Source organism: Anopheles merus, unplaced genomic scaffold (genome assembly GCF_017562075.2).
Source record: "Anopheles merus strain MAF unplaced genomic scaffold, AmerM5.1 LNR4000299, whole genome shotgun sequence".
In the NCBI taxonomy this organism is placed as follows: domain Eukaryota; kingdom Metazoa; phylum Arthropoda; class Insecta; order Diptera; family Culicidae; genus Anopheles; species Anopheles merus.
Genome location: NW_024427879.1, coordinates 18,039 through 43,299, shown reverse-complemented (window position 1 = coordinate 43,299; position 25,261 = coordinate 18,039). Strand labels below are relative to the sequence as shown.

General features: G+C 40.2%; 1 protein-coding gene across 1 annotated transcript; it reads right to left on the bottom strand.

Annotated features, from left to right (window-relative positions):
* Positions 1 to 307: 307 nt before the first annotated feature.
* On the bottom strand, positions 308 to 1,714 carry LOC121602102 (fibrinogen-like protein A). The gene has a single exon (XM_041930867.1). It carries the CDS (start codon positions 1,679 to 1,681, stop codon positions 566 to 568), a length of 1,116 nt encoding a protein of 371 aa, XP_041786801.1. The 5' UTR covers positions 1,682 to 1,714; the 3' UTR covers positions 308 to 565.
* Positions 1,715 to 25,261: the final 23,547 nt, after the last annotated feature.

Below are 25,261 nucleotides of genomic sequence, written 5' to 3'. Positions count from 1 at the left end.
CCAAAACTTCCAATAAATGCATAGCAATTGTTTTACTTTAAATTCTATCAATGAAATTATTCCCTACTTAACTTAATTTTCAATAATTTCAAAAAACGTAGCTTCAGAAATTACGTTTAATTTTGTCAATATGTAAAGCGATTGAATCACAGAAAAAAATTGAGGCCCTAGAGACAAACATTGATGCGCACTGTCAAACATTGGTGCCTTTGAGACAAAAATAGGTGGGTTAGAGTCAAAATTTTGCGGCAACGACTGTAGTTTTACATTCTCCAACAAGATCGAGAAGCAGCTACAGTGTGCACATCCGACGGTTATCTCCCCAAGGAATTAATTTCTTATCTGCCGTTTGTAGCGCGATCCCATGGCAATATTATTGTCTTTCATTTTTTGTTCGATCATTCCACACAAATGCAACTTATGTACGATCCAAATCAAACAATCTGGAATATAAAATTAACCATGCGATAGGATATATCTATATGATTATCCTTAACTTAACTATCTGGCTGCTTCTTTTTTCAAGCTATATAACTCAAAATAAAAACGATCCAGCACTGATACTTTATCCATTTCTTTTATTGATCTGTTGTCTTTCACGAATCATCAGTCTTGAGTAAGCTAAACCAATTCTAGATAATCTGTAGTGGTACCAGCTCATTGCTTTGGCTCCGTTTTCTCTCATATAAACGCCATTAAGGTTGGAATCGGCACAGTTCTTGTACCACCATGCTCCGCTGCACCGGGAAGCACAGTTTCCCCCCTGATTGTCATCGTTGTCTCGATCCCTCGTCGAAAACTTCGCGTCTTTGTGATAAATTAATGAGTCTCCTGCCGTACCGCTGTACGATCCCAGCTTCGTTAGCTGATATTGCTGCGCCTCACTTCCGATCGCGAATTCATCGTAACGTGCATAAATGTAGTTTCCAGAAAAATCTTTCAACTCCACCAAGAGCTCGTACATTCGTGCCGACGTCAAACGGTGCAACTGCTCCAAGCCGAGCCAGAACTCCCCATCAATGCTTCCAAACCCGTCCCGATACTCGGTCCAGTTGCGGTAAAAGCCGACCGATCCATCGTAACGATGCTGAAACACCAACCAACCTCCTGCAAATGCAGTCTGTTCGCAATATACCAGGAACGGTTCATTGTCTTCGGTAGACTGAATGATGTACTTGCCGGACAGCTGCGATGGATTTTCCTTGCACGATCGAAACGTTACAGCTTGAGGATGTTCACCGGAATCGATCTTAGATCGTGGTAAATCGTTTTTCGATGCAAGCATTCTAATCTCATTCCACATCAGTTCGTTTATCGACCAGCTATGATTCGAAAACATGTGATTGAAATGGTTCTGCATTGTGGTAAGATTGTTCACCATCGTCTGGCTTTGCTGATTGATTACTGTTAATAAGCCTTGCGTCAGGTTTTCCTGATGTGACAGCTTCTGGTCAAGTGTTTGATCTATCTGATTTATTGCGTGAAATAGTGTCTTTTCAGTATGCTTCATCGCGGCATCCATCTCGCTTAGTGTGTGCTGAAGATACTCTAGCTTAGTCACTAACATTTCAAATGCAAATCCACCGCAATTCTTATCTGTTACATTTGGCTCAGTACTGAACACCTTCGGTGTTAAAATCAAAACCAACACAAGGCCCAATATTATGTTTGCAACAAACATGATGAGCTAGAAACGATCACTTTGCTTCTTTACTATGAGCACTGAGCAGCAATGACCAATGCTGCCTCATTTTATAGTGGCACCAGTGGACTAAAAAACTGCAATGTAAATAATGGAAGAAGAGCTTATCAGAAATCCAACTTAGCAATTTGAAATGCAAAATAAAACATCAATGAAAATAACATACAACCTTATATTAATCTAGAGTCAGTTATTAAGCGGCTGGTTCTTTAATCACTACGATTAAAATGGTTGATAAGATTAGGACCAAAGGAGAAGAATGCTGTGAGGTTTTACATGACTAATTTTGATACGCTCTCAATGCTAACATGCACGTCGCAATGTAACATTCAAAGTTCAGCCAAATTATCAACAAGCAAAAAATGAATTCCCGTATTTGCATGCAGATGAGGTCAGTGGTTCATCAAGACAACAACTATGGGCGATGAAACTAGCAAAAAAAAAACATCTAGTGGCTCTCGCTACCAATCAAGAACTCTCTGATAATGACCCTATGTTGGCAGATTAATTTCTTGTTTTTATATTGATTTAATTGAGTCTTCTGGCTACAAAAAGCCAACATGACCATAATTAATACTTTTTTTCTTATTCCTGTCACATTTTAAAAATAGTCTATTGTTTTTTTCTTCTTTGGCACAACAACCGTTGTCGATCAAGGCCTGCCTTGTACCTACTAGTGAAGTGAGCTTGGCTTTCAGTGACTTTTTGTTACCGTAGCAGGATAGTCAGTTCTACGTATGGGGGCACGGTCTATTCGGGGCTTGAACCCATGATGGGCATGTTGTTAAGTCGTACGAGTTTACGACTGTACCACCAGACCGGCCCCATTCTATTGTCTACAGCAGTGTAAAGCCAAATCATACTTGACAGCGAGTTCCTACAAGCTCATGCAGTAGAACAGATGCTAGCAATGGGTAGGTTAGGAAATACATTGATAAGCTTTACAGTCTGTTCCTGCGATACGCGGTTTATGCATTCCTGAGGAATGTGCGTAAGTCGAATTTCACTTGATTTAGTTAAAAAAACAATTGAACATTTACTATTAAATTTAGTACTTTTACTCCTTATAATTTATTTGATACGTTTCGTGCAAAATCTTCTGATGTCTTAAAGTGGATTAATTTTGTTTAGCAAATTTACAGGTAGTCCCGGAGATACACGGTTATACGCGGATTATGGGATACACGGTTTTTAAAATTTGACAGTTATTTGAGCAAATTGTACTGAATTGACACATAAATTATAAAATGCCAAATAATTTCCCTTTTGATCTAATGCTAAAAACCATTTCAAGAGGTTTAAAACTGTTATATTCAGTCAGAATCATATCAAATAATTGATCAAATTGCTAAAATCGCCCCCTACATTCAAAATTTTACGACAATTTATTGATATTTTGGCTGGAAATCAAAAGCAGTGTTGCTAATTGTCGACATTTTTTTATGATATTCGCAGTAAGCGGCTGTAAAAGTCATTTTTGATCATGATATTCATGGTTACCATGACACATTTGTGACATCATTTGTGCAATAACAATCAATGGTTTTGCAATGACATGATTGCAAAAAAATTAGAATGAATGTCATTTGACATTTTTCATGAGACACCAGAATTGCTTAATCGTGCATTTACCGATACTTAGCCATTAGACCACTTGATATTTTCACTCAGTCAACCAGGAAAAATGTGTTCTTTTACAGGAGTATAGAAATTCACGCAAAAACACGAAAAAGGACCCATTTTTGATGACGATCTATTTCACTTAAAGTACGGCAAAATCAAAAAGTCCAATGAACGTAGCAGAAAAATATCATCGTGTCAAATGAAAAATTTTTTTCGTGATTGTCGAATGAAAGCGTGAATCTAGAATGTAAAACCGTTTTCGGTCCCCATTAACCATGTATCTCGGGGACAGCCTGTATACTGGATTTGACATTTCTCGCAGCCAATTGTACTGATTTGACATTTGACCTGTTAAATAAAAACAAAAAACGCGTATCTCCGAATCCGCGTAAGTTGAGAACCGTGTAACTCTAGAAAGGACTGTATTTCTTTGTTAAGTGAAAATCTAAACAGAAATAAGTTTAGCAATGATGCAAGGATTAGAGAGTCATTCTACTTATTTTGATTCTGATTAGAGGTAAAACAATGGTCATAAAAAAGGTGGCATTTTTGTGGGTTTGTATACATGTTAGGTTTAATTTTTGCTAGGACGTGCCGCTGTACAAACGTACCGTAGTAAAATGTACCACAGGCAAAATAGAAAGAAACAGAAGGAGACAAGAGTGAGACAGTGACAAGCAAGCGACCAACAAAATGGGTATAAAAGGAGGTGGAATTGGAATAAAGGAGGAGAATTGTTTTGGCTGCAAGAAGAACAAGTGTCTGTGTTGAGCGTTTTCGATTCTTTACATACATACAGTCAGTCCAAAAAGTATTCGTCTAGCTGAATATTTTGCAGAAAAAGGCGAATTATGGCCGCAATACGTATGGGGCGATAAAAGTAATGATGAGGTTTGATAAAAGGACCATCAATACACTAAAAAATAAAGCATTTGAATAGTGCAATAGCAACCTAAATACATGAAAAACAAAAAAAAGTCGTTTGATGGGCGCGCAAAAAGTATTCGTCCATCAAGTTTTTAATTATTTATGCTGGACGAACACTACATTAAATTAAATTTATAATTATCAATCTACTGGTGATTTCCTTCTAAATTAATGCATTTCTGTTGTTTAAATTGTACTTCAAGCGGTCAGAGAGGTACTAAAAGCGGGGCTGAGTTAAATGATTGGAGCATGATGGCGAAATCGTATCTTTGACTTATGCATAACCTATCCTACCCATTTTTGAAGGTTACAAAATGTGTGGGAGGCCTCGTTCCTTCATTTGATCAGCGTTTGGCCATTTTCTGACACTAATTGTGTGACAAACTGCCATGTAAGCAGCCATCCTTGACGGTTAATCTAACTAAAGAAGCGGTTCAATGTCCAAAAAATCAAATTTTACCAAGGAATCAGTGCATTTTGTGATGGCCAATAAGATCAGGAAAAGAGGAGGGTCACATTTAGTTGATGAGTTATGCTGCATTTCATCGTAGCTGGTCATGTAATAACTTGAATGAGTGAGTTGTTACAAACATATTTTGTTTGAATAATACCATACACAGAAATTGGCCAAATCTGTTAAGGTGCATCAAATAATTCAGAAATTTATTTCAAATTAGGCTCTACTAATATATTACAACATGTTTAAATCGCCTAGGTCATACGGCCGACGTCTACCATAGCGAAAACAGTCTACTAAGATGCAGCAACAAACTCTCGTGTAACGGTAGCACCATGATGTCATGATACTAGGACTCAGCGAGGAAAGGTGAGCTATAAAAATGATTGAAAATGATAGGAGACGAGATGGGGAAATATATTCTTGCAGTTTTTAGGTACTTTGGGTGCCAGTTCTGAGAAATTGTACTTAAAAAGTACAAGATGTTTCAAGAACAGTCGAGCTGGAGAACATACTGAGCATTGTTATTTGCCCGAAACACCAAACCATCTAAAACCAAACTGATGAAAATGATTTAATAGACTCTCAATATGATATAAGTTGCCAATTTTTCAATGAAACTTGACCACGTGGCCCGGAAATGTAATCTCTCTACCAGAGAATAATTGGATCAAGTCTTGTAGGATGAGTGGATCAAAAATACGCCTTTTTAAAGGTTCAAATGAGTTCTTACGTTGTGCAAGTAGTCGCCAATAGTTATAAATGCAATAAGAAACAAGATTAGGACATTTTTTGATTCTATAACCTTTGTTTTCATACGCATATTACGCCAAAAGTCTGATAGACGAATACTTTTTGCGCACCCATCAAACGACTTTTTTATAATTTTTTGATTAATTTAGCTATTATTACACTATTTTAATGCTTTTTTTTTAGCAGTACGCGTGCCATGATAGTCTCTTTATCAAACTCCATGATTATTTTTACCACCCCATGCCTATTGCGGCTATAATTCGCCTTTTTCTGCAAAATATTCAGCTAGACGAATACTTTTTGGACTGACTGTATGATTAGTGCTATAATTTTCTCCGCCTTTACCGTCATTTTCGTAACATTAAAACCTGCGACTCCATAATTTCGTTGTTTTGTTTCGTTTTCCCACCCAGCATAAAAACCAACTTAAACAAACAGTATCAACCAAACCGAACCCAACCAAACTGACCAGCTGGGATTCCGAATCACGAAACGACCAGAAGACATTAAATACAGACGATACCGAGGAGCGCATGGTTTTCGGTCGTCCGCAGCCACTCACCCGCAGAGAAGTGGAAAATCCGTAACTACCCACCACCGTAACTAATTTATAATCGCCTCCCTCCCTATCTCCATGCGCTTCTGCTTCCAACAAGTTCAGGTTTCACTTTACCCTAAAACTCTCGTCCTTACCCCGAAAAATAGGATCACACCCGTCACGGTGGGGTCCCTTAGCACATCCGTGTGTAGAGTACGGAAACTGCAGGTACGCTTGTGATGCTTTTTTTTGGGACCGGCCATTGCATAATATTCTGCATGCGCCCAACATAACGAGAGAGAAAGAGGGCGAGCAGCAACTACACGCGCACAAGCAAAAACAAACACCGTCAAAACACAGCAGCATGCAGAGGAAGCTGAAGCCTGGCCGGAAACAACATTAAATCCAGATGATAACATCTTAGCACATCATAATATTTGCACAAAACGTTGATACCCGCTTTCCGCCTGGCTCTCGGCACTCGGAGTCGAGCGGGAGGGGACGTTTGTCTTTTGTGTCTGTGGTGAGGTTTTTCCGTTGTTTTCGTCCCCCGCCTTTTGTTCACCCTTTACCTTCCTCCGCAAACTCAGCGTGAAAGTGCAGAGAAGGTGTGGCGCGCAGTTTTCATCATAAATTCTACAACGTGGGCCAACCATGCAGCTCACGGGTTTTTGGGGTGGGCGACGCAAACGAAACCCTTTTTTCGTAGCGATGCTCTGGTACACAGATCAAAGAATGTATGGAGAAATGAGATAGAGAGTGAAACAGAGAGAAAGAGAGAGAGAAAGAGAGAGAGAAGCGAGAGAGAGAGAGAGAGAGAGAGAGAGAGAGAGAGAGAGAAACATACAGACAAACAATGTATGTGTGCGAGTTTTTGGGAGGAAAAACGGGCAAAAGTGCGTATATGCGCATATTACAGGACCATCAATTTTCCAGCGATGCTATCCGGGTAAGAGTAACCACACGGTGAAACTCCCCCTTGTCTCCACACTGTGATGCTGATGCCTTTCCCTTGAGTTTGACGCACTTTCTTCAACCCCTTCGAAGGGCCGTCGGGAAAAAGAGGGACAAAGGGGGGTAATGTTCTTCATAATGTTTCTCCCGCTTCGCTCGCTAAAGGACTGCCGGATTCTGTTGACATTTCCGCCCTGTTCCCGCCGGCAAAATACCCCAAAAAGGTCCCCGGGATAAAGGGAAAGGGCGTCCGTGGACATGCCACGCAGTTTGCTAAATTACACGACCACCACCGCCTCCACCGACACCACCACATGGAACACGGAATGGATCTTTTCGTCCCCCCAGGACCTGTTTTTCGCGTTGAACGCGAGCGACACAGGAACGGGGGCGACCGTTTTTCATATTGATGGCTTTGCCGTTCTCTGTGAGAGATAGGGCTGGGGGAAAAGCATGTGGTGTGGAAACTTACTCTCGCGGGCTTGTTGCATTCGAGGCACGTTCGGCTATTGTCGTTGAGGTAAGCCTTTCGACTGTAATTTATAAAGTCAACAACGGTGCCCGCGTCCATCCAGCTAACATCACGTGCGGCCACCCGTGTGCGGTTTGGCCGGCGGTGGATGGTGGCAAAAGGTGTGAGACCAGTGTGTATGCAAACGCGCACGTAGTCGCAGGTAGCAGATCCCACCGACTTTACACGTCTGCTCAGCATCTTTCCCGGCAGGGCTGGACGGATGGATCTTTCGAACGCCGAAAGCTAAAGTTAAACATCAAAAACACACAACTTATATCCAAACCGGAGTTTATCAGTGGGTTTGGATGCGTGTGTGTGTGTGTGTGCGAGGGGTGAAACTGTACGCGATCTGCGGTGCCCGTAAAACTTTGCCATAGTGCCCCACCACAACGTACCAAGCGTACGACGGCACGGCGAACGGAACGTTCTCCCCGTCCTTCTAAATACACTTATCGCCATTGGATATGTTTTTCCAGCTACCGGCGGGCGTGTGCTAGAAAGTTGGAGGAAACATATACCGTGTTTTCACCCATGAGCCAAGACAGCCAAGACAGAATATCGGTGGAAATGGATCGGTTTTTGCGTTGGGCGCCCACACACGCGTCGCTGGTACCTCGGCAGGGAAAAGTGTCAAAGGCGAAGGGGACAGAATATATTGTTCCCGACCCGAAATGAATTCGCATCGCATAGCGCATAGCGTTTAGTTTGGGTGTTTTTTATCCCACTTAGGTTTTCGTTTTTATAAGAAGTGATGTGGCTTTTGTTTAAAAAGATCAGATAAACAGTTTTTAAAACAAGTTTTGTAGAATAAGTAGAACTACGATGCTTCATAAATATGCTTCAACAATTTGTGAAGTTTAGTTTAAACCGATCAGAGGCACTAAATTTAACTTCTATAATGAATATTGTAAGGTACTTATTAGCTATGTATTACGTATTTACTTAGGTTTTAATGCTGGAAAAATAATGAAAGCTAACTATTTGAGCTGTTGAAATGAGCTAGTCATTTCAGTGATAGTTGAGCTTTCCGTCATTAAAATTTAAATATGTCGGTACATCTGATCAGCAAAGGGTTTTTTTTAGATACCGATCACAAGCAATATGATATGCCAAGCAGGAACGTATGAGGTTCTCACCTTTGTTATTGGTTTGGCTGAACTCTTATTTTTTAAATCGAAAATACTTTGTTGAGATGAAAGATTTCACCTAAAAAGCATTCAGTAGCCTATCAGAAGTTCCACATGGGAGCTATTTAGGACCGTTGCTATTCTCATTATATATTAACGATTTTTTGTCTACACTGCCTGGTAAAAATTGTTTAATGTATGCTGACGACATAAGTATTTTTCATGTAATTCGTGTGACATCGGACTTCCGTGAGCTCCAAAAGCTAATAAATCGGTTTGGTGGATGGTGTGAAACCAATTATCTGTATATCTTGGAGCAAAAATGTACCTTGATGTCCTTCAATCGTTTAAAACCCCTCATTCATTTTGACTATAAGTAATTAGGTGCTGACCTGGAACGATCATGCGTGATCTAGAAGTTACGCTTGAAACTAAACTCGATTTCCACGTTCATTACCAAACTATTACTAGTAAAGCATTTTGTTTGCTAGGCTAGGCTTTGTCAATCGCCATTCAAAAATTATGACTCATATTGATAGTCTTAAGTGTACTTGTCATTTGTTCGATCAGTACTGGAATATTGTTCTGTTTCATTGTGTCCCTACATTTCGATCTGTATTAAGAAATTAGAATCTGTCAAAAATACACTATCCTTATAAACACACCATTGCACAATGCTCCTTAAAGCGCGCGGTGCTTTTTCTAAGGTATTCAATCCATCAAACATCGCCGTATGGTTATTCAGAGTGTGTTTGTGGCAAAAATCATGTCACATAACATTGACGCACTCCAGCCCTGTTCGCAAGACTAATTGTAAATACTTGAGATAGGATCGACATCGACACTTCATTTAAGTACCGACCGTAGGAGGGAACTTTATAGCTTTTTGTATAAGTCTCACAGGTTTAACTCGTTATATTCATATTATGATTATAGTATTTTTATAGATAATTTTGAAATTGTCTTTTGGCTTTATATAAATCTCTTGACCCCAATCAACGTTAGATCGTTAAGTAGCGCATAGTGTTAATATAATTGATTTAAGTTGCTTATGCTTCTACAAAGGCCATGCATATATTACACCAAATATCATTAAAATTAAATACAATTTATGTTTAATCCAATTTGTGAATTTGGGAGGAATTTTTATAATTTGGATTCACCGACGATTTGTTTAATCGCTTATATTAATATTAATTATATTATTAAAATTAACCAAATATTCAGTATGTTTCTATACAATTCTTCTATGTTTCTATATAATTGAACTGTTACATCTTAATAAGGCCATACGGCCCGTTGAAGATTAAAAAATAATAATAATAATAATAATAATAATAATAATAATAATAATAATAATAATAATAAATAATAATAATAATAATAATAATAATAATAATAATAATAATAATAATAATAATAATAATAATAATAATAATAATAATAATAATAATAATAATAATAATAATAATAATAATAATAATAATAATAATAATAATAATAATAATAATAATAATAATAATAATATAAATATAATAATAATAATAATAATAATAATAATAATAATAATAATAATAATAATAATAATAATAATAATAATAATAATAATATACGATTTTTGATTTTCCAAAGAAAGGACACCTATACTTTGACGGCTATAATATGAGAAAATGGACCAAGAATAATTATAAAACAGTTTGAAGCGAGTAAGCTTACTAATAAACTCGCCGTTAGATTCCTGTTAGGCCTGTTGAGATGACATGATTGCAGCTAAGCCAGAGCTAAGACAGAGAGTAGATTATGGAAGCCATTTCATATTAAAGCTTGTCCAAAGAAAATGAATCTGGCTCTTACTTCAGAATTCGCTGAAAAATTCAAAGAGTAAGTAAGTCCTGCGCTTTATTGGTGAAATATTCATGCTCGCATCCAACTCGAAGCGTCGATTAACTGACAAAATTAAATTTCATAATCAGTTTCTCTTCAACAGTCAGTCAAAATTCATACCAAAAATGTCTTTTTTAATGTGTGGTGCAATTTTTATACCATGCATGTTATTGGTTTAAGGTCATGGCTTTCCATGGTAAGGTAATACGATGCAACAGATACTTCTAGCGGTTCATGTTTGAACACCATTTTGGTTTAAATGTAAAATTTTCTTCAATCATCTTGATTGCTTATCATTTTTAAAAACAAGACAACAGCCTTTCTTATGCTCTCGTGCATTTAACAAGTTAAATTCTGTTTTTGTACTACCCCTTTTCCCCATGTTTGAAATGCGAATGATACTCTTTAACCAGCGTAACCCCACCCTGGGTTAACCTTCATTTTTCATTTTTTTTCTTCTATCTTTTCTTGCGTACCACCATTTCATTCACCTGCCACCGGGAAATTTGTCTGAAAATACTTCCTCCGTGGTTCTGCGTTTTTGCGTTTTTTTTTTTGCTTTTTTTTCCATCACAAACTGACTGACATTCCATGCATCTCCCCAAGGTGGAAGGGCAAAAAGGAAATAAAAAAAAACCGCTGCTAAGCCCCCTCCACCCCTAACGTACAAGGTGAATGTAAAAAGACGGAAAACTTTTGACTCCGTCTGTCATCTCAATCGGTGCAGGTGAAGTTTTCGCAAGAGCCGTGGAACGTATAAGATGGTCGCCTCTCGAACCGAGAAGCGCTCGAGATTCCCCGAGTGGAATTTGTGATACACATCGTAGTGCCGCTCGTTGCTCAGTATTCCAAGGCTAAAGTGCCAGGCACGCACCGTGTCACCGTGGTCACAATGGGGCCCCTGTTTCCCATACGCATCATTCCCCCAAGGTCGGTTTGTTTGTTTGCATGTGCACACGCCACCTCCCGAGGACGCCATATCACCGTCATCATCATCATCATCATCATCATCATCGTCGTCGTTGTCGTCGTCGACGTCACTGTCGCGGTAGAGCGGTGGCAGTGCGCACGTATTTACCCTCGAGGGCGGTACTTTTTATGCCACTCAAACTATACTTATTGTGATGTCTTCCAGCTCGACAAACGGATAAAATGTAGTGCATAAAAGGGCTGACATTTCTGGGTCCAACGGGGGTTTTTTCTTTATCCTGGCACACCCCCGCGGCCACTGAATTGGCAGGAACCAAAAGAACCCCGGCCAAGACCTGTTGGTTGGTACATGCATCGTTGTTGGGGGGAACGAGGAGCTTTTTTGCGCCCCGCCATCACCGTACACACCAAAAGGGAGTGAACGTGTACAAGCTGGCCTGGTGGGAAGCAGCTGCAGCTGGATGGTGCAGAAGTGTACTTAAATATATTTCAACCGATTCGGAAGATTACCGCCGCAAAATAATGTCTATGCTAATGAGATGCACGACGCGACGTGAACGATATGCTGAGCATGTTCCCGGGCAGGAAGTTATCACACTTTTGTGGGAAGCCGAAGAGGTGAGACTGAGGAGCGGGGACAGGAGACGGCTACGTGGGAGAAACTAAACCCGGGAAGACTGTAAATTTTGTTCTTAGTGCATCGCACAAAACAGGAACGTTTAAGAGCATCCTCACCAAATGCGGTTGTATGCTTGTTGAAGCTGCTTTAAAGATACAGCACAAAATGACAGCTTAGTTTCGAGAAAAATAAATCGGGATTGAGTACGACATAACCACAAACTTCACAATCAAGGGTTTAAAGATTTCAGGAATATCTATTTCTGATAATGAGTTTAAAGGGTGTTTGTTAGCATGTACGAAATACAGATAAGCGGAGGGACGTTTATTTCACGCATTGGAATGAATGTTTTTCTATGAGAAATTATATGAATTCCAATGTATGGGAAACAAATATAGCTTTAGTTGAAATTTTATGACCTTAAAGTTAAAATGTGATCTCCCAGCAAAAATACTATGTCGATATGTTAAGCAAATTGCCAATTGGTGCATATTATATTATGTTACAAATAAATTGATCGATAGCTTATCTAAGAACTTTTGCGTGCTTTAATCAAAAATAGAGGCTTGACCAAGAAAAGACGTTGTAGAACTATAAAAATAAAAATAGGTAAAAATAAACTGGAAACTATCAATCAATACTATCATAAACATAAACCAAAATGATCTTCGATGTTATTATGAAAAGAGATCATCCATGAATTACATAACGCCAAAACATGCAGATTTTCAACCCTCTCAGTCTAACAATATGTACAATCTGTACAATAGTACAAAAAACTTAGGAGAAATCAATACAAATCGACGATAGACCAGAAAACATGGCTACACGCTTGTTTTTGTTCGACATCATAACAATTCCGGATAGCTGACGACAGGAAGCTTGCAGAGTCGTAGATTTATTTTTGCATGTAAGTTTCTTCTTCTTCTTAAAGCTAATTTTATTTGTATGTTTACATTACTGATAGCGGGAGTCCGCGAGCTACTGCAGTATTGCTTTTCAATGCCTAATCTATTATAGTTAGTCCTGAGAGCGTTCAGTTTTTGCGTGTGGGAATTGTATGAATTCAGTATGTTTTATATTATGTTTTATTTTATTTAATCCTATTCATACTAATGTTTGTGTCTTTGCTAAAGATTTAATCTAACTGTACAACTTAACTTAAGCTTGTACAGAAATCACTTATGATATTATCATTAGGTGAGTTCATAAAAGATGTACGCATCTCTTTTGGCTATGCTAATATCTTGTAGCAATTAAGCTTAAATAATGACTTTTTAAAAGAAGTGCATGGAAAAAAAATTATGTCTATTACTTTTTTTCTACAGCCAGAAAAAAAATGCACACGTTTTTTTACAAAAATTCATGTTGAAAAGTATACAAAAAGATTATTGGACTAATGTCTTTAAAAAATATCAATAAATCCCCACTCCGTCTTGCATCTCATTTGCATGTGGTGCACACATTTCTTAAGATTGTAATTAACACTAAACAAACAGCACGCGTCTTTGCCGTTCCTCAAACCAGGAAGAAAGAACGCGGCAACACTTCTCAAAGCGCAAGCCGTGCGCGGTTCCAGGAATTTGGAAACACCCGTTTTCAATTCAATTGCAGGCAACACTTTACAGTCACTCGGCCCACAGGCCCAGTCCCAGGCGCGTTGGGAAATAGGAAAACACACCATAATTGCATCCGTGGCGTGAACAACTTTTAATTAATTTATGAAACCCATGTTATCCTTGGCGATAACTTTCTTCCTCTCTCTCCCGATTTCGGCACGTTCAGACGGCATCCACGCGCAAGCAGCAACACCATTCGCTCAATCCACCGGCTTCGCTTTTGTTTCGATTGCTATTAAAGCCTTTTAATAATAGAGCAGCATTAAACCGCCCATTCTGTGTGTGTGTGTTTGTTTCGATGAGAGCTTGGGCAAAAGGCAGGAACGAAAAGCGCGCTATGCGCGCAACACCGAAATGTACCGAAAAGCATCGGTTATTTATCGCAGGCACACAAATCTACACGAAAAGAAGATTAATTATGCCCCGAACCTGGTTCGCTTCGTTCTTCATTCCCCTCTCTCAGTTCTCAGTCGCAATCAATGAAGTGCCACTACCACAAGCCCTCCCCCCGAGCTAGTTCGTTTCTTTCGGAGTCGCTAATGAATTCTTACGGTGAAGAGTTTTTCCGGAAGCGGCGCTTTTTTCCTTCTTTCGCGCTGGTTTGGAGATGGTGAGCATGCTACTCATCGAATTAAGTTCGTCTCGTCATTGGTTTTGCTTCATTACGATTCGACTGCAGGGGAGTGATAGAATGGAAGGGAGGAAGATCCGGTTTACTACAGCGGATGGACAATTATTTCCGCGCAGGAGGGATAGAGGGAATGAGGAAAATATTTGTATTACTTTCGTTAGCGCTTGGACGATGATTATTGCTTCCCTCATCGGTTGGCAAACAGGCTTAGGTGTTGAAAATCGCCTTACATCGCCTTACAATTAGCCGTCCTGACCCGCGTGGGAAGACAAACTGTTGGCACTTTCTTCCCTCTTTTCTTTAATTTTCCCTTAAAAAACAAAAAAGTTGAACCCCACAGTTTGGTGATTTATGGAAAATTTAATTCCCATCCGTCCAAAAAGCACAGGACGTATGTCTGACGCGAGGTGCTGCTGCTCACCCCAAATCGATTGACCGTTCTGCACTGACTCCCCTCGTCAGGCCAAGTTTCGTCACTTGGCCACCACCATTGAAGCAGGTTAAATCATTCTTAATTAATTTCGCTCCTACAAAACGGGCCAATCATTCCCGAGGGCCCAGGGCTTACCGGGCACCCGCGGAAAACTTCGCCACCTGATGGGGCCGCCACGCTTTCGGGTGCCCGGGTGTTGTTGGGATTATCTGATTAAGCTGTAATCAAATCATTCACGTTTGCGCAAAATTTGTTGCCCTTTTCGCGGAAAATCAGCATCTGCCCCCGCCCAGCGCAAAACGGTGGCGGTGCGTGCCAACGGGTACGACGATTAAACTTTTCCACCCGCCCCACAAGCAACAAGGGATGAGCTGCGGGTTTAATAAGATGAAGCAAGTGATTCGATCGATCGATGCGGGGGTTGAAAGGGAGGGGTCGGCTCTGGTGAGTGTTTTAAATAAATTACGACATCCGATCGTTTGTGTTAATTTGTTCAAACTTTGTGCTGACGCAAAGCGGGAACGGTGCAAAGCCTCTTTGCTCTTTTGGGGTGGGTTTTTGGGGCGCATTAAAGGATGGTACGCGGGGAACGAGCCACGACCAGGCGCAGGTTCAATCATCAATTCGAATTACCGTTTGATCGACTGCGAGATAGATTGGGCGAGGAGAAGCTAGATGAGGATGGTGGCTGCTGCGGGAAATAAAAATTACCATTTAAGATGAAGCTATGTGGAAGGATAAAGAAATGTTGTTTATTTCAAATGGATCATTAAAGAATATATTGGGCAGGCACTACAAACGGCTCGGTTGATGGTACGTGGTCTGTCTGTCATAGTATAGTTTGCTGTTCACTGTGCTATTCACTGGCTTGAGTCGATCACGACAAGTAGATTTTTATCAAATTGTGACAACCACTTGGATATAAAACAAAGTAAAACAAACAAACAAATTATTACAAAGGAAACTCTCTCTAAACTTCAACCAGTACATTAAAAAATCACCCTTTCCATTAAAGTTTATTGAAATTTGCTACATTATCAGTATTGCTATTTTATTAGAGATACGAATGTTCCCAATCGTCTTTGAAATTTTATATAGAAATTGTTAAATGTGCGTTTACACATCATTCCTTCTCCTTGAATAATGGTATTCGAAATTGTTAACATTAAACTTATTATTTTTTGGAGAAACATTCCTATTCTTCTTCTTATTCTTCTTCTTCTTCTTCTTCTTGTGGCACAACAACCGCTGCTGGTCAAGGTCTACCTGTACCCAATAGTTAAGCCCACTTCAGTGACTTTTTCAGTGAAGCTTTCAGTGACTTTTTGTTACCATAGCAGGATAGTCGGTCCTTCGTATGGGGGCACGGTCTATTCGGGGCTTGAACCCATGACGGGCATGTTGTTAAGTCGTTCGAGTTGACGACTGTACCACCAGATCGGCCCAAACATCAGTAAACAATGGGGAAATTTTAATATCCGAATGATAGTGTTATTATGACATTATGAAAGTAATGAAGATACAAAATCTCATTTTAGTGATCTTTACCTATCAACAAGATGTTCGTTTCTTTTGAAGGTTTATCTATATTTCACTATCTAATATTAATTTAGCTACCTAATCAAAAAGGAAAATTTTAAATCTTGAGCTAAGAACTGTCAAATTTGGAATATCGTGTGTTTCCAATTCGATGTATAAGGAAAATCTCACAGTTACTCAATACATTGATGGTACACTCAACATTCTTGCATGCATTTGCCAGTTTTGATGCTATATATTCAAATTTCATACCATTTTATAGATAATTTTGATTTTTGACAAAAAGGTCATCATAATTTTTCAAGAATATTACGGTAAAATTGCTCAAAAACACCATCATTCGTAGTCAAACAATTGATACATCTAAGACAAAATGGTCAAACCTAACGCATTTTAACGCGTGGCCACGGAGGTGACAAAATGTTGAAATTTTTTTCAACTTAGTCAAAAGTACTTGTCAACTGCAAAAATGAGCTTTTCTCGTGGCCGCACCTAAAATATACACAAGAACGACAAAAAGCTCAAACATCTGAACATCATCGATAGTTTGTTTAAGAAGTACTAAATAGGTACATAATTCAAATATAACCATGCATTTTAGCATTATTATCATCGCAATGGGTCGCAACTGCGCCAAATATCTGTTTGTTTACGCTTTTTCGCAAACGTCACTTTTTCAAAAGTTAAAATTTTGTCACTTTTTGTCAACTTTTGTCAACTTTATTTCCTGGCTGCTCCAGGTTACAAAATTTTGGCAAAAGCTCAAAAAAGTGACAAAAGCTCACGTTTTGAAACATTTGTCAACATTTTGTCACTCCCATAGCCTTGCGCCTTTTGAAGTTATAATTTAGTTGTCTTGAGCAGCGAAGGCCACTATCCTTAATTTTGCAATAGTCGTAATAGCGAGTAATAGCCAAAAGGAGCTAATCTTAAATTGACCTAAGTCGTACACGCGGGTTATATTTTGATGTGCGATTGATTTGTCGTCAATACCAACTTGTTGACAACATGTGCAGTGGAATAAACTTTGAAATTCTGTTTTCATCAAACATTTAATCAAACATCAAATTGTTTTTTTCAAAAATGTTTTCAATTACATTCCAAAATATTCGTAAAATTCATGCTTAAACCTCTCTTTTACATTAACTGAATAATTTAAATCAATTAATAAAGGCAATGACAACATCTAAGGTTTTGGGTCTTATAATGAAATAGTTAAATTGGTTAGAGAAATATTTCAAAACGGTTGTGAAATCGTGCAGGCATTCTGTGCAGGTTTGCATTGCGTATTGCAAACGAATTGGGGAATTTCGCAAGCATACTGTGGAGCTATCATCAGACAGTGGTATACGGTGTAAACAGCTTCGAAGTGATACTGATGGTGTTTTCTAAAAAAACATCATCATGAGATGTTTTCGAGTTACATTTATCTGTACACATAAACTAAAGAAATTCTATCACAAAGTCACAATTAGACATGATATATAAGTAAAATTATGTTTGCAGCGGCACTAAACTTCCTTTTTATTAGCAGTAGTACACATCGATTTTGGTCGACTTTACTATAAATATGAATAATGATCAGTGTTTTTGGTTTCAATCTTATTTATCTCTACTCTAGATAGATCTTAAAATCCAAGCATGATTTACTTCACACAAATTACTGTACCGTGCATACGCAAGAAGTCATACTGGTTGCTCAAAAGCAAAGTAATTTGTATCCAAACAAGCCACCATTGATTACAGCAAAAGTACTACCGTGGTCGTCTCAAGTGAAATCAAGCACCAAAAACACAAAAACGCAAATAAAAAAAAAACACGACGCTTCTCCATCTCTTTGCAACCGTTTGATGAAGTAACAACGTTACAGCGCGACAGCGGTAGAAAAACAGCGAACGCGTTGGACGCGACCAACAAAACAGTGCCGTTGCAAATGCGAACGCAAATTGCAAATGCGTCCAAATCATAGCCACCGGCAAGCACAAGGTGCAGTTGCACCGTAACTGAAGCCGAGCCGGAACGGATGCACCCAACCCGGACGATGAGGGGGACAAATTTGACGACGCATCCTCGGGACAGAACGACCGACCGACCGACCGGTCGGTCGGTGCGGTGGTCCGTCTGCTTTTCCATCCGCTGCTTACGATCGGTAAATTGATTTATACCGGCGCTTGTGTTTCCATCGTTAGAGATGACGTCCTGCGTCGTCGGGAAAGTTTTTGCTTCCTTCCTTTCCGTTGTTCCCAAGAGTCGGGTTTACGCTCCTCCTTTTTTCCCAACGCGCCAGACAGAGTGGTTTTTCTTCGCAGGGCATTTCTTCCTCGCCCTCCATCCAAAAACGTCCCCTTTCCGGTGTTCTTTTCTGTGGCGCATACACCAGACTCGTCGCTGCAGTTTTCGTGCATGAATTAAATTGGAAGGAAAGAGCAACTTTATTAGATTATCTTCATAAAATGGTACTTTCTTCGACAGACTGCTGACTTGTGATGTTGCGTTGCGGGAACGGTGGGCCAAGCAAACGTTGAGGTATCGTGCCAACACCAGCAAACAGCAACAAACACGCTTCCGCCTGGGTAGGAGAGAAGCGCTGCCTGTAAGCTAGCTCGGGCCCGGGCGACGGTGAGAGCGTGTAAGCCTCCGGGGCATAACGCGGTGCAGTGCGCGTGCTTCGTGCTTTGCATCCTTCTGCTTTTGCGTTGCCGAGCACAGCCGTTGGTATGCGGAACGGACGACGGTCAATGCAAGTGCTGCCCGCGCCAGCCTTCATGCACCGTTCGTCTGTATAGTCCCGTGCAACACGCGGAAGTATCTATCACAATTGAAGCCGGTGATTTCATTATCGGGCAAGAGAAAAGGATCGAAATTGAATTTGCTGAAATTTTGATGTACACAGATGATGCAAACGTGGTGGTGCAAACGCTCCCGAACACCAGGCCGTGTTGGGGCGAGAGAGCGAAACGATCCAGTGACATGCTATTTGTGGATGCATTGTTGAGAGATTTCGCTTCAAAAAGTTCATGGACAATTGTTAATAAAATCAATTTGCTTCTTTGTCCCGCTAGTGTTTTGATCAGAGATTGACAGATAATCGTTATTATCATCTAATTTAGAAACATCTTATCCAGCTTAACATGCCTTTTGTATCTCATCTCAGCCAGTGCCGTTCCACTTCTATCGAACGTCAAGCAGCCTCTGCGGTACAGGGAAACTGTTTGCCAAATACCATCAGAACACGGTGCACGCCCAGACAGTTCCAATCACCAAACGAAAGACCTCGCGTCTACTTTGCGAAGCTGTCGCGCGGAACAAATCGGATCATGCCGAGATATTCTCAGTAATGGTCCACCATCGTGGACTTTCTATCCTTTTCAGCCTGCCTCACACTGTGGTGTTTTAGCCTTTCTTTCCACGATGCGCTTAAATCACTCCACCCAAGGTCCGTGGTTGATGTTGGACCTGCTCGAGAACGACGATGCGGGTAGCCATCGGTTCCACTCTTCACGTCAGCTCAGGCAGACGGAAATGCAGTGGCCAAGCGGTTGGCTGTGCGGTTCATAATGGTGGCATCTGAGCGTACAAGGTACCACCAGGCGTCCTCTAGCTACATCATCGCGCAAAACCGGCTACACAAGTCGCCGTGTTTCTCACGCGCTCACGGCAAACGTGAAGCGCATCGCCGGGACCGGGATGTATCTCGTTTGCACTTCCATCGCATTGCTGCTAGCCGGGTTGGCGAAAATTAAACGAACTGTACCACACCGGTACACTCTGGCAGCTCCGAAGTGCAATGTCAGCAATGTGTCGGCTTTACAAAAGCATCCTGCTCGTGTCTAGGCGCCGCCGTGTGTCTATCACCGGCGTCCCGTCCAAAGGAACGCTCATTGCCAATCTTCTTGCCATCCGTCATATTAGCTTTGGCTGTGGTGGCAGAATCTGTGCTGTACACAATTTATGTATATTCAATTCAACCGCACAGGAAATTATGCTGCTAAGAACAATCGTTCCCAAACCCTCCCCAACCGTGCCCAACAATAAAAAGACAAAGGCGCCGGGAAAAGTGCACGCTGGACGGACCAGCATGCACCGACCTTGCATTCCGGCCGGCTGGTGCTACGGGGTTGATTAAATTAAATGAAACTGGCGAGAATAAATTAAAGCAGATTTTCCCGGAGAGCATGACAAAAACACAGTGCTGGTGCTTTTGATATGTCACTAGTAACATTGTTGCATTTTCCATTCACTCAAGGTGGCGTTCCTGTCATAACTATGGAGCTGCTAGAGTTGCATTGGTGAGTCAACATTTAAACATCCTGAGAGTGTTAATATAAAACAAGGCCTTTAGAAGTAGTAAAACTCCCTAAATGTATGCAATTGTGTCGGCAAAACTCATTTTACACACTTTTAAATCGGGTTTCAGCTACCAGCTATCAATTTTGTCATAATAAAATGCTCAAAAATGCTATTTTATGTGCATTTCAATCACTATCCTTGTTTTTGAAACTGTTCTCTATTTGATAACACCTTTAAAGAAAGAACCAACTCCTAGAGTTGAAACAGCCCCTAATTGTATGCAATTGTCGAAATAAATTGCATTTTATAAACATTAAATGCCTATTACAGCAAGCAGATATCAGTTTTGTCGTAATAAAATACTTATAACAGTAGTTGCATTAACGTTAAAAGAGAGTACCAACTCTGCCCACCAACGGTGCTCTAGGGCCGTTGTGTCTTATGGCTATAACGAACGCTATTTTCGCTCTAAAACAGTATATTTGCATTCTTAAACCACGGAAAGATTTTTTCATTTCAAATATGACCATTTTAACACATTTGTGATTCATTAGTTCCGTCCTGCTAAATATCACCGTGCTTGTTAAATAAATGTGTTGCCGTGCCTGTTAAATATCACCCTTTTAAAACGTGTTGCCAAGATTTTTGGTATCTCTTACCATTTTGCTAAGAGCAGCACTGTAGGATATTAGCGATTTTCAAGCACCTAACCATAATTTCATCTCAAAATCATCATTTTGGTGCAAAATATTAGTTATTTAACGACTTGTTATCAAAATTTACTATTATTCAATCGAAAATATGCCCGTTAGTCTATAATTGGTACAACTAACGTTTGGTGCAAATATCGCACTATACTATGGATCCTTTGTTGACACTGTCGTTTTGGTCGTAGCGCGTAGTTTACAAGTGAACAAATCGGGCTTCTCGTTGTTATTTTCGCAATCTAAAGTGGTAATATGTGTTATAAGCATCATTTATTTGTAAAGTTTGCGCATCAGTAATCAGTGTAAAAGTCAGTAAAATGAAATCGAATCAGTTTCACCAAAATAATACAGCCTTGAATGACTTTCATACGAAGAAAGCGAAATCTCAAGCCGCCCGTGTCGCTTTATTGCTAAATGCGCTCTTGCTCTTCCCTGATCAATAGTTAGTGCTAGTCTTGACCGAAAGTATCTTGGCCAGAAGATAGTTGAACTATGGCTACGATTCTTCATTTAAACAAATTCAAATATAGCACCCTGATTTGTGCTATTCTTCGTATCGCGCTGAAACGGTAGCTGGCTTCGGTATAGCTTCCATGTGATATGAAGGATTGTCAGGTGTGTGTCCAAGCACGGTGTCATCAGAAAAGTGTACAATAGTAATTTTTTCAGGATTAGCCTCATCAATTGTGCGATAAATTGAGTGTGGATATCAACACAACCAGTGATAGAAAACGGATATTTTAAAATGTTAATTTTACGTATTTAATGGTGATTACATACTCCGATTGGTGCAATGAACTTATTATTACTTGATTTCAGTTTAAAAAATGTCAAAAATGTGTTTTTTTATAAAATAAAATACAATATATTAGCTTTTTAGTAGACTTAAGGCATTTATAATTTCCAAAGATAGCTAATGAACTCCTGTTTGCTCCTATATGTCTAAGCTATTAAAGATAATTTAACTCATTACAAAACTAAACTTTAAAAAAAGATCATTACATATTTAAATATTAAAATACATATTGATTGGCCCACTTGAATTTACATCACTAATAATTGACACTACGCTGTATCACGTAAACACAAACTACCCTTTTTCCCTCGGATACATGATTTATTAAGCAATTATTCAAGCCCTATTACAACAAAAATGATTTGTTCACGATTGAATACATCTATTGCATTTTCTATCTTAATCTCGATTAGGTCAGCATTCTCGCCCTCGACCAATCGAGTTGATGATCAATTGAGCACAAGTAAGGAATTGATGAGCCATAAGTTATGCTTTTCTTTTAGTTCATACCACCCTTCTGGATCCCATTATTGAGTGCACCTTTGCGATGCAAAAAATAATGGCCCTCTCAATGCAATCGAAACCGCCGTACGCATTCCAATCAGGCGATGGGAAAAAAAAGAATAGTTTAACTTCTCAATGATACCACGATTCTCCGTATCGTTCGATTTGGATGGTAAAAGTTGCGTCGAAAAGTGTGCGAGGTTTTCCCGTCCACCTTCACATACCACGCATTACGCTGCTTTTATTTCCCCCGGAAGTAATGCGCCACGGGGTTGCGGCTCTCACATTGCAGATCATCGGGACGGGATAGGGCCGAAATCGTCCCACACTTGATAAGATGTCGTGAAATAAAAAGAAAAAGGCATCCGGACCCCAGTATCGATCATGCGGCAGAGCGGAATAAATCTTACCCAGTCGCCGAGCAGCTTCTTCATGCTGTTTTTTCGGGGGAATCTTTATTTTATTTTTATTTCTCGACGTTTTGAAGAAGCAGACGATGCTGCTGCTGCTGCTGCTTAGGCACACTACATACATATACGGCGCACCACTCAGTCCCGAGAGCTTTTGCCGGTGCCATTCCCGTGGACGTGCATCGGTGTGTCCCTAAGGGATAGAGAGCTTCTTTCATTTTCCCCCGCACACACACACACACACACACACATACACACATACACAAGCACACCCTGCCGGAATTTGGTTTCATCGTTACCGTTCAGTTTGTTCGTTATTTTGCGGTGCTTTTCTCCTCGTTCGCTCCCTTTTCTATGGCCCGTGCGGGTGAAAAGTGAATATTTATCAATTTAGCTACAGCAAAGTCAATCCCGATGACGGACCACGGCAACTGCGGTGGAATGAGGCGAGGCAAACAACGCCGAAAAAGCTTAACGATGAAGTATCATTCGGCACCCGCCCGCAGCCTGACATTCATGAGAGACGAAATTGAAATTTATGATTTTTGATACACTTCATGCGGAGAATGTAAATTATGCTGGCGGCAGCCAGAGTGGCAGTGCTCGGAGGCGCTTTTGCGGACCCCAGCGCAATTGAGCAGCTCGAGATGAGCACCAACAGCAAAAAAAAGCAAGATAAATAATAAAACCGCTTGCTTAGCACACTCAAACTCTGCTTCCTTTTTGCCGTGGTAAGCTTTGCGGCGGGAAGCGGAAAAGAATTAGACCCCCCAAAACGTAGGGCTCGGGTGAGTGAGCGCTGTTCGCGTATCGATCATGCGTCGTTAGTGGATTTTCTCGCTGTCGCTTGCGGCCTCCTGGGGCGGGAATAGAACACATCACGCCATCACAAAAGCCCACCACGATCGAGCAGAAAAAAAAGAAAAAGCACGACGAATCCCAAAACATCCACTCACCAGTGCGCTAACAGGCAACCAGGAAAGCACTCACACTGAAGTTTGTGCTACCGCCACCGGGCTGTCAACCCGGGCCGGTCGCGGAGTGGTTCGCGGAACAAAAAAGGCCCCTCCGAGCACGAAATGGATCTGACGTACATGTCGTACGTAATGCGATCAGACAAATGACGAGTGACGTGACAAAGCGACATCTCACCGGGGCCGACCTACACATCCACACACACACACACACGGCAAGCCAGCCAGCCGTCGTTTCCGTCAGTTCTCGTACGGTTCCCGTGGGGCTCGACCTTCACGTGGATCGATGTTTTGCGCCCAGTTTCCGAAACTTTTGCCCGAAAGTGTTGCCAGAGTGCCGGGTTCGTGATAATAGTTGGTTTTTTCGTGTGCTTTTTTTTGGTTTCTTATGTATCTTGGAGCCGGCCAAAAAGTCGGCACTATTCATTAGCGTCCATTTTCCTTCGTTGGCAATGTGCTGCTCGTCGCGTTGTACGTGATGTCAATTTAAGAACGGGCAGGGAAATTAAGACACCGAACAGCATTCGTTCGCACACACTTTCTCTTTTGACACATGAGCTTTCGTTGCTTCCGAAGTCGGAAGTGAGAGGTTTTGGGTGGGGATGGAGAGTTTATTGATTTCTAAGAAATTGACATTACAATCGGTTGTTCTTTGCTTTTCATGTCATGGATGAACTTTGTGAAAACAGTGCTTTATGCGGAATGACGAAAAGTATGCACACAAACTGTAAAAAGACGATGTTGATTAATATCTCAAGTCAATCTTAGTTCCTTATACCAACTAAGCCATGAGCAATTGACTTCGAGGAGGTTTTACACAGCATGAAGAAGGTTTTATAAAGAGTCATTGGATCTACTGTGGTCAAAATACGAAGAAAACCACCTAATTCTTAAAGATATGTTCAGGAAATGATTATTAATGGTACACTGTATCTTCCTGAGAGCAAATTCTAATAACTTATTACATTGAACTGAAGTCTAGATAGATTAGTTATATTAAGTCATAGGAGCTACAGATTTTTGGAATAACTGACTTTTATGAAGCGTTTGTTATGTTTGTTTGTTGAATATGTGTAATTACAACTTCAACCTAATATTTGCCTTCGCTTTGCTGATGAACACTAACCTTTATTCTGCGTGAATATTGCAGTGTTACATCTAACCGTTTAATGCATAATGTTAGTGGTCAAATTATCAAAAATAAAAAATTACACAAAAGAAGATAAACATTTTTATGTAGTCAGCAATCAATAATTAGAGAAAGATCCACAAATGTTATCGAGGGAAAATTTATCGATCGCTGGGTCTGATCGGAAACGAAAGTCGATAA

Bases quoted from the DNA above. Each gene is read 5' to 3' on its own strand.
- LOC121602102 (XM_041930867.1), bottom strand. From the start codon at position 1,681: ATGTTTGTTGCAAACATAATATTGGGCCTTGTGTTGGTTTTGATTTTA.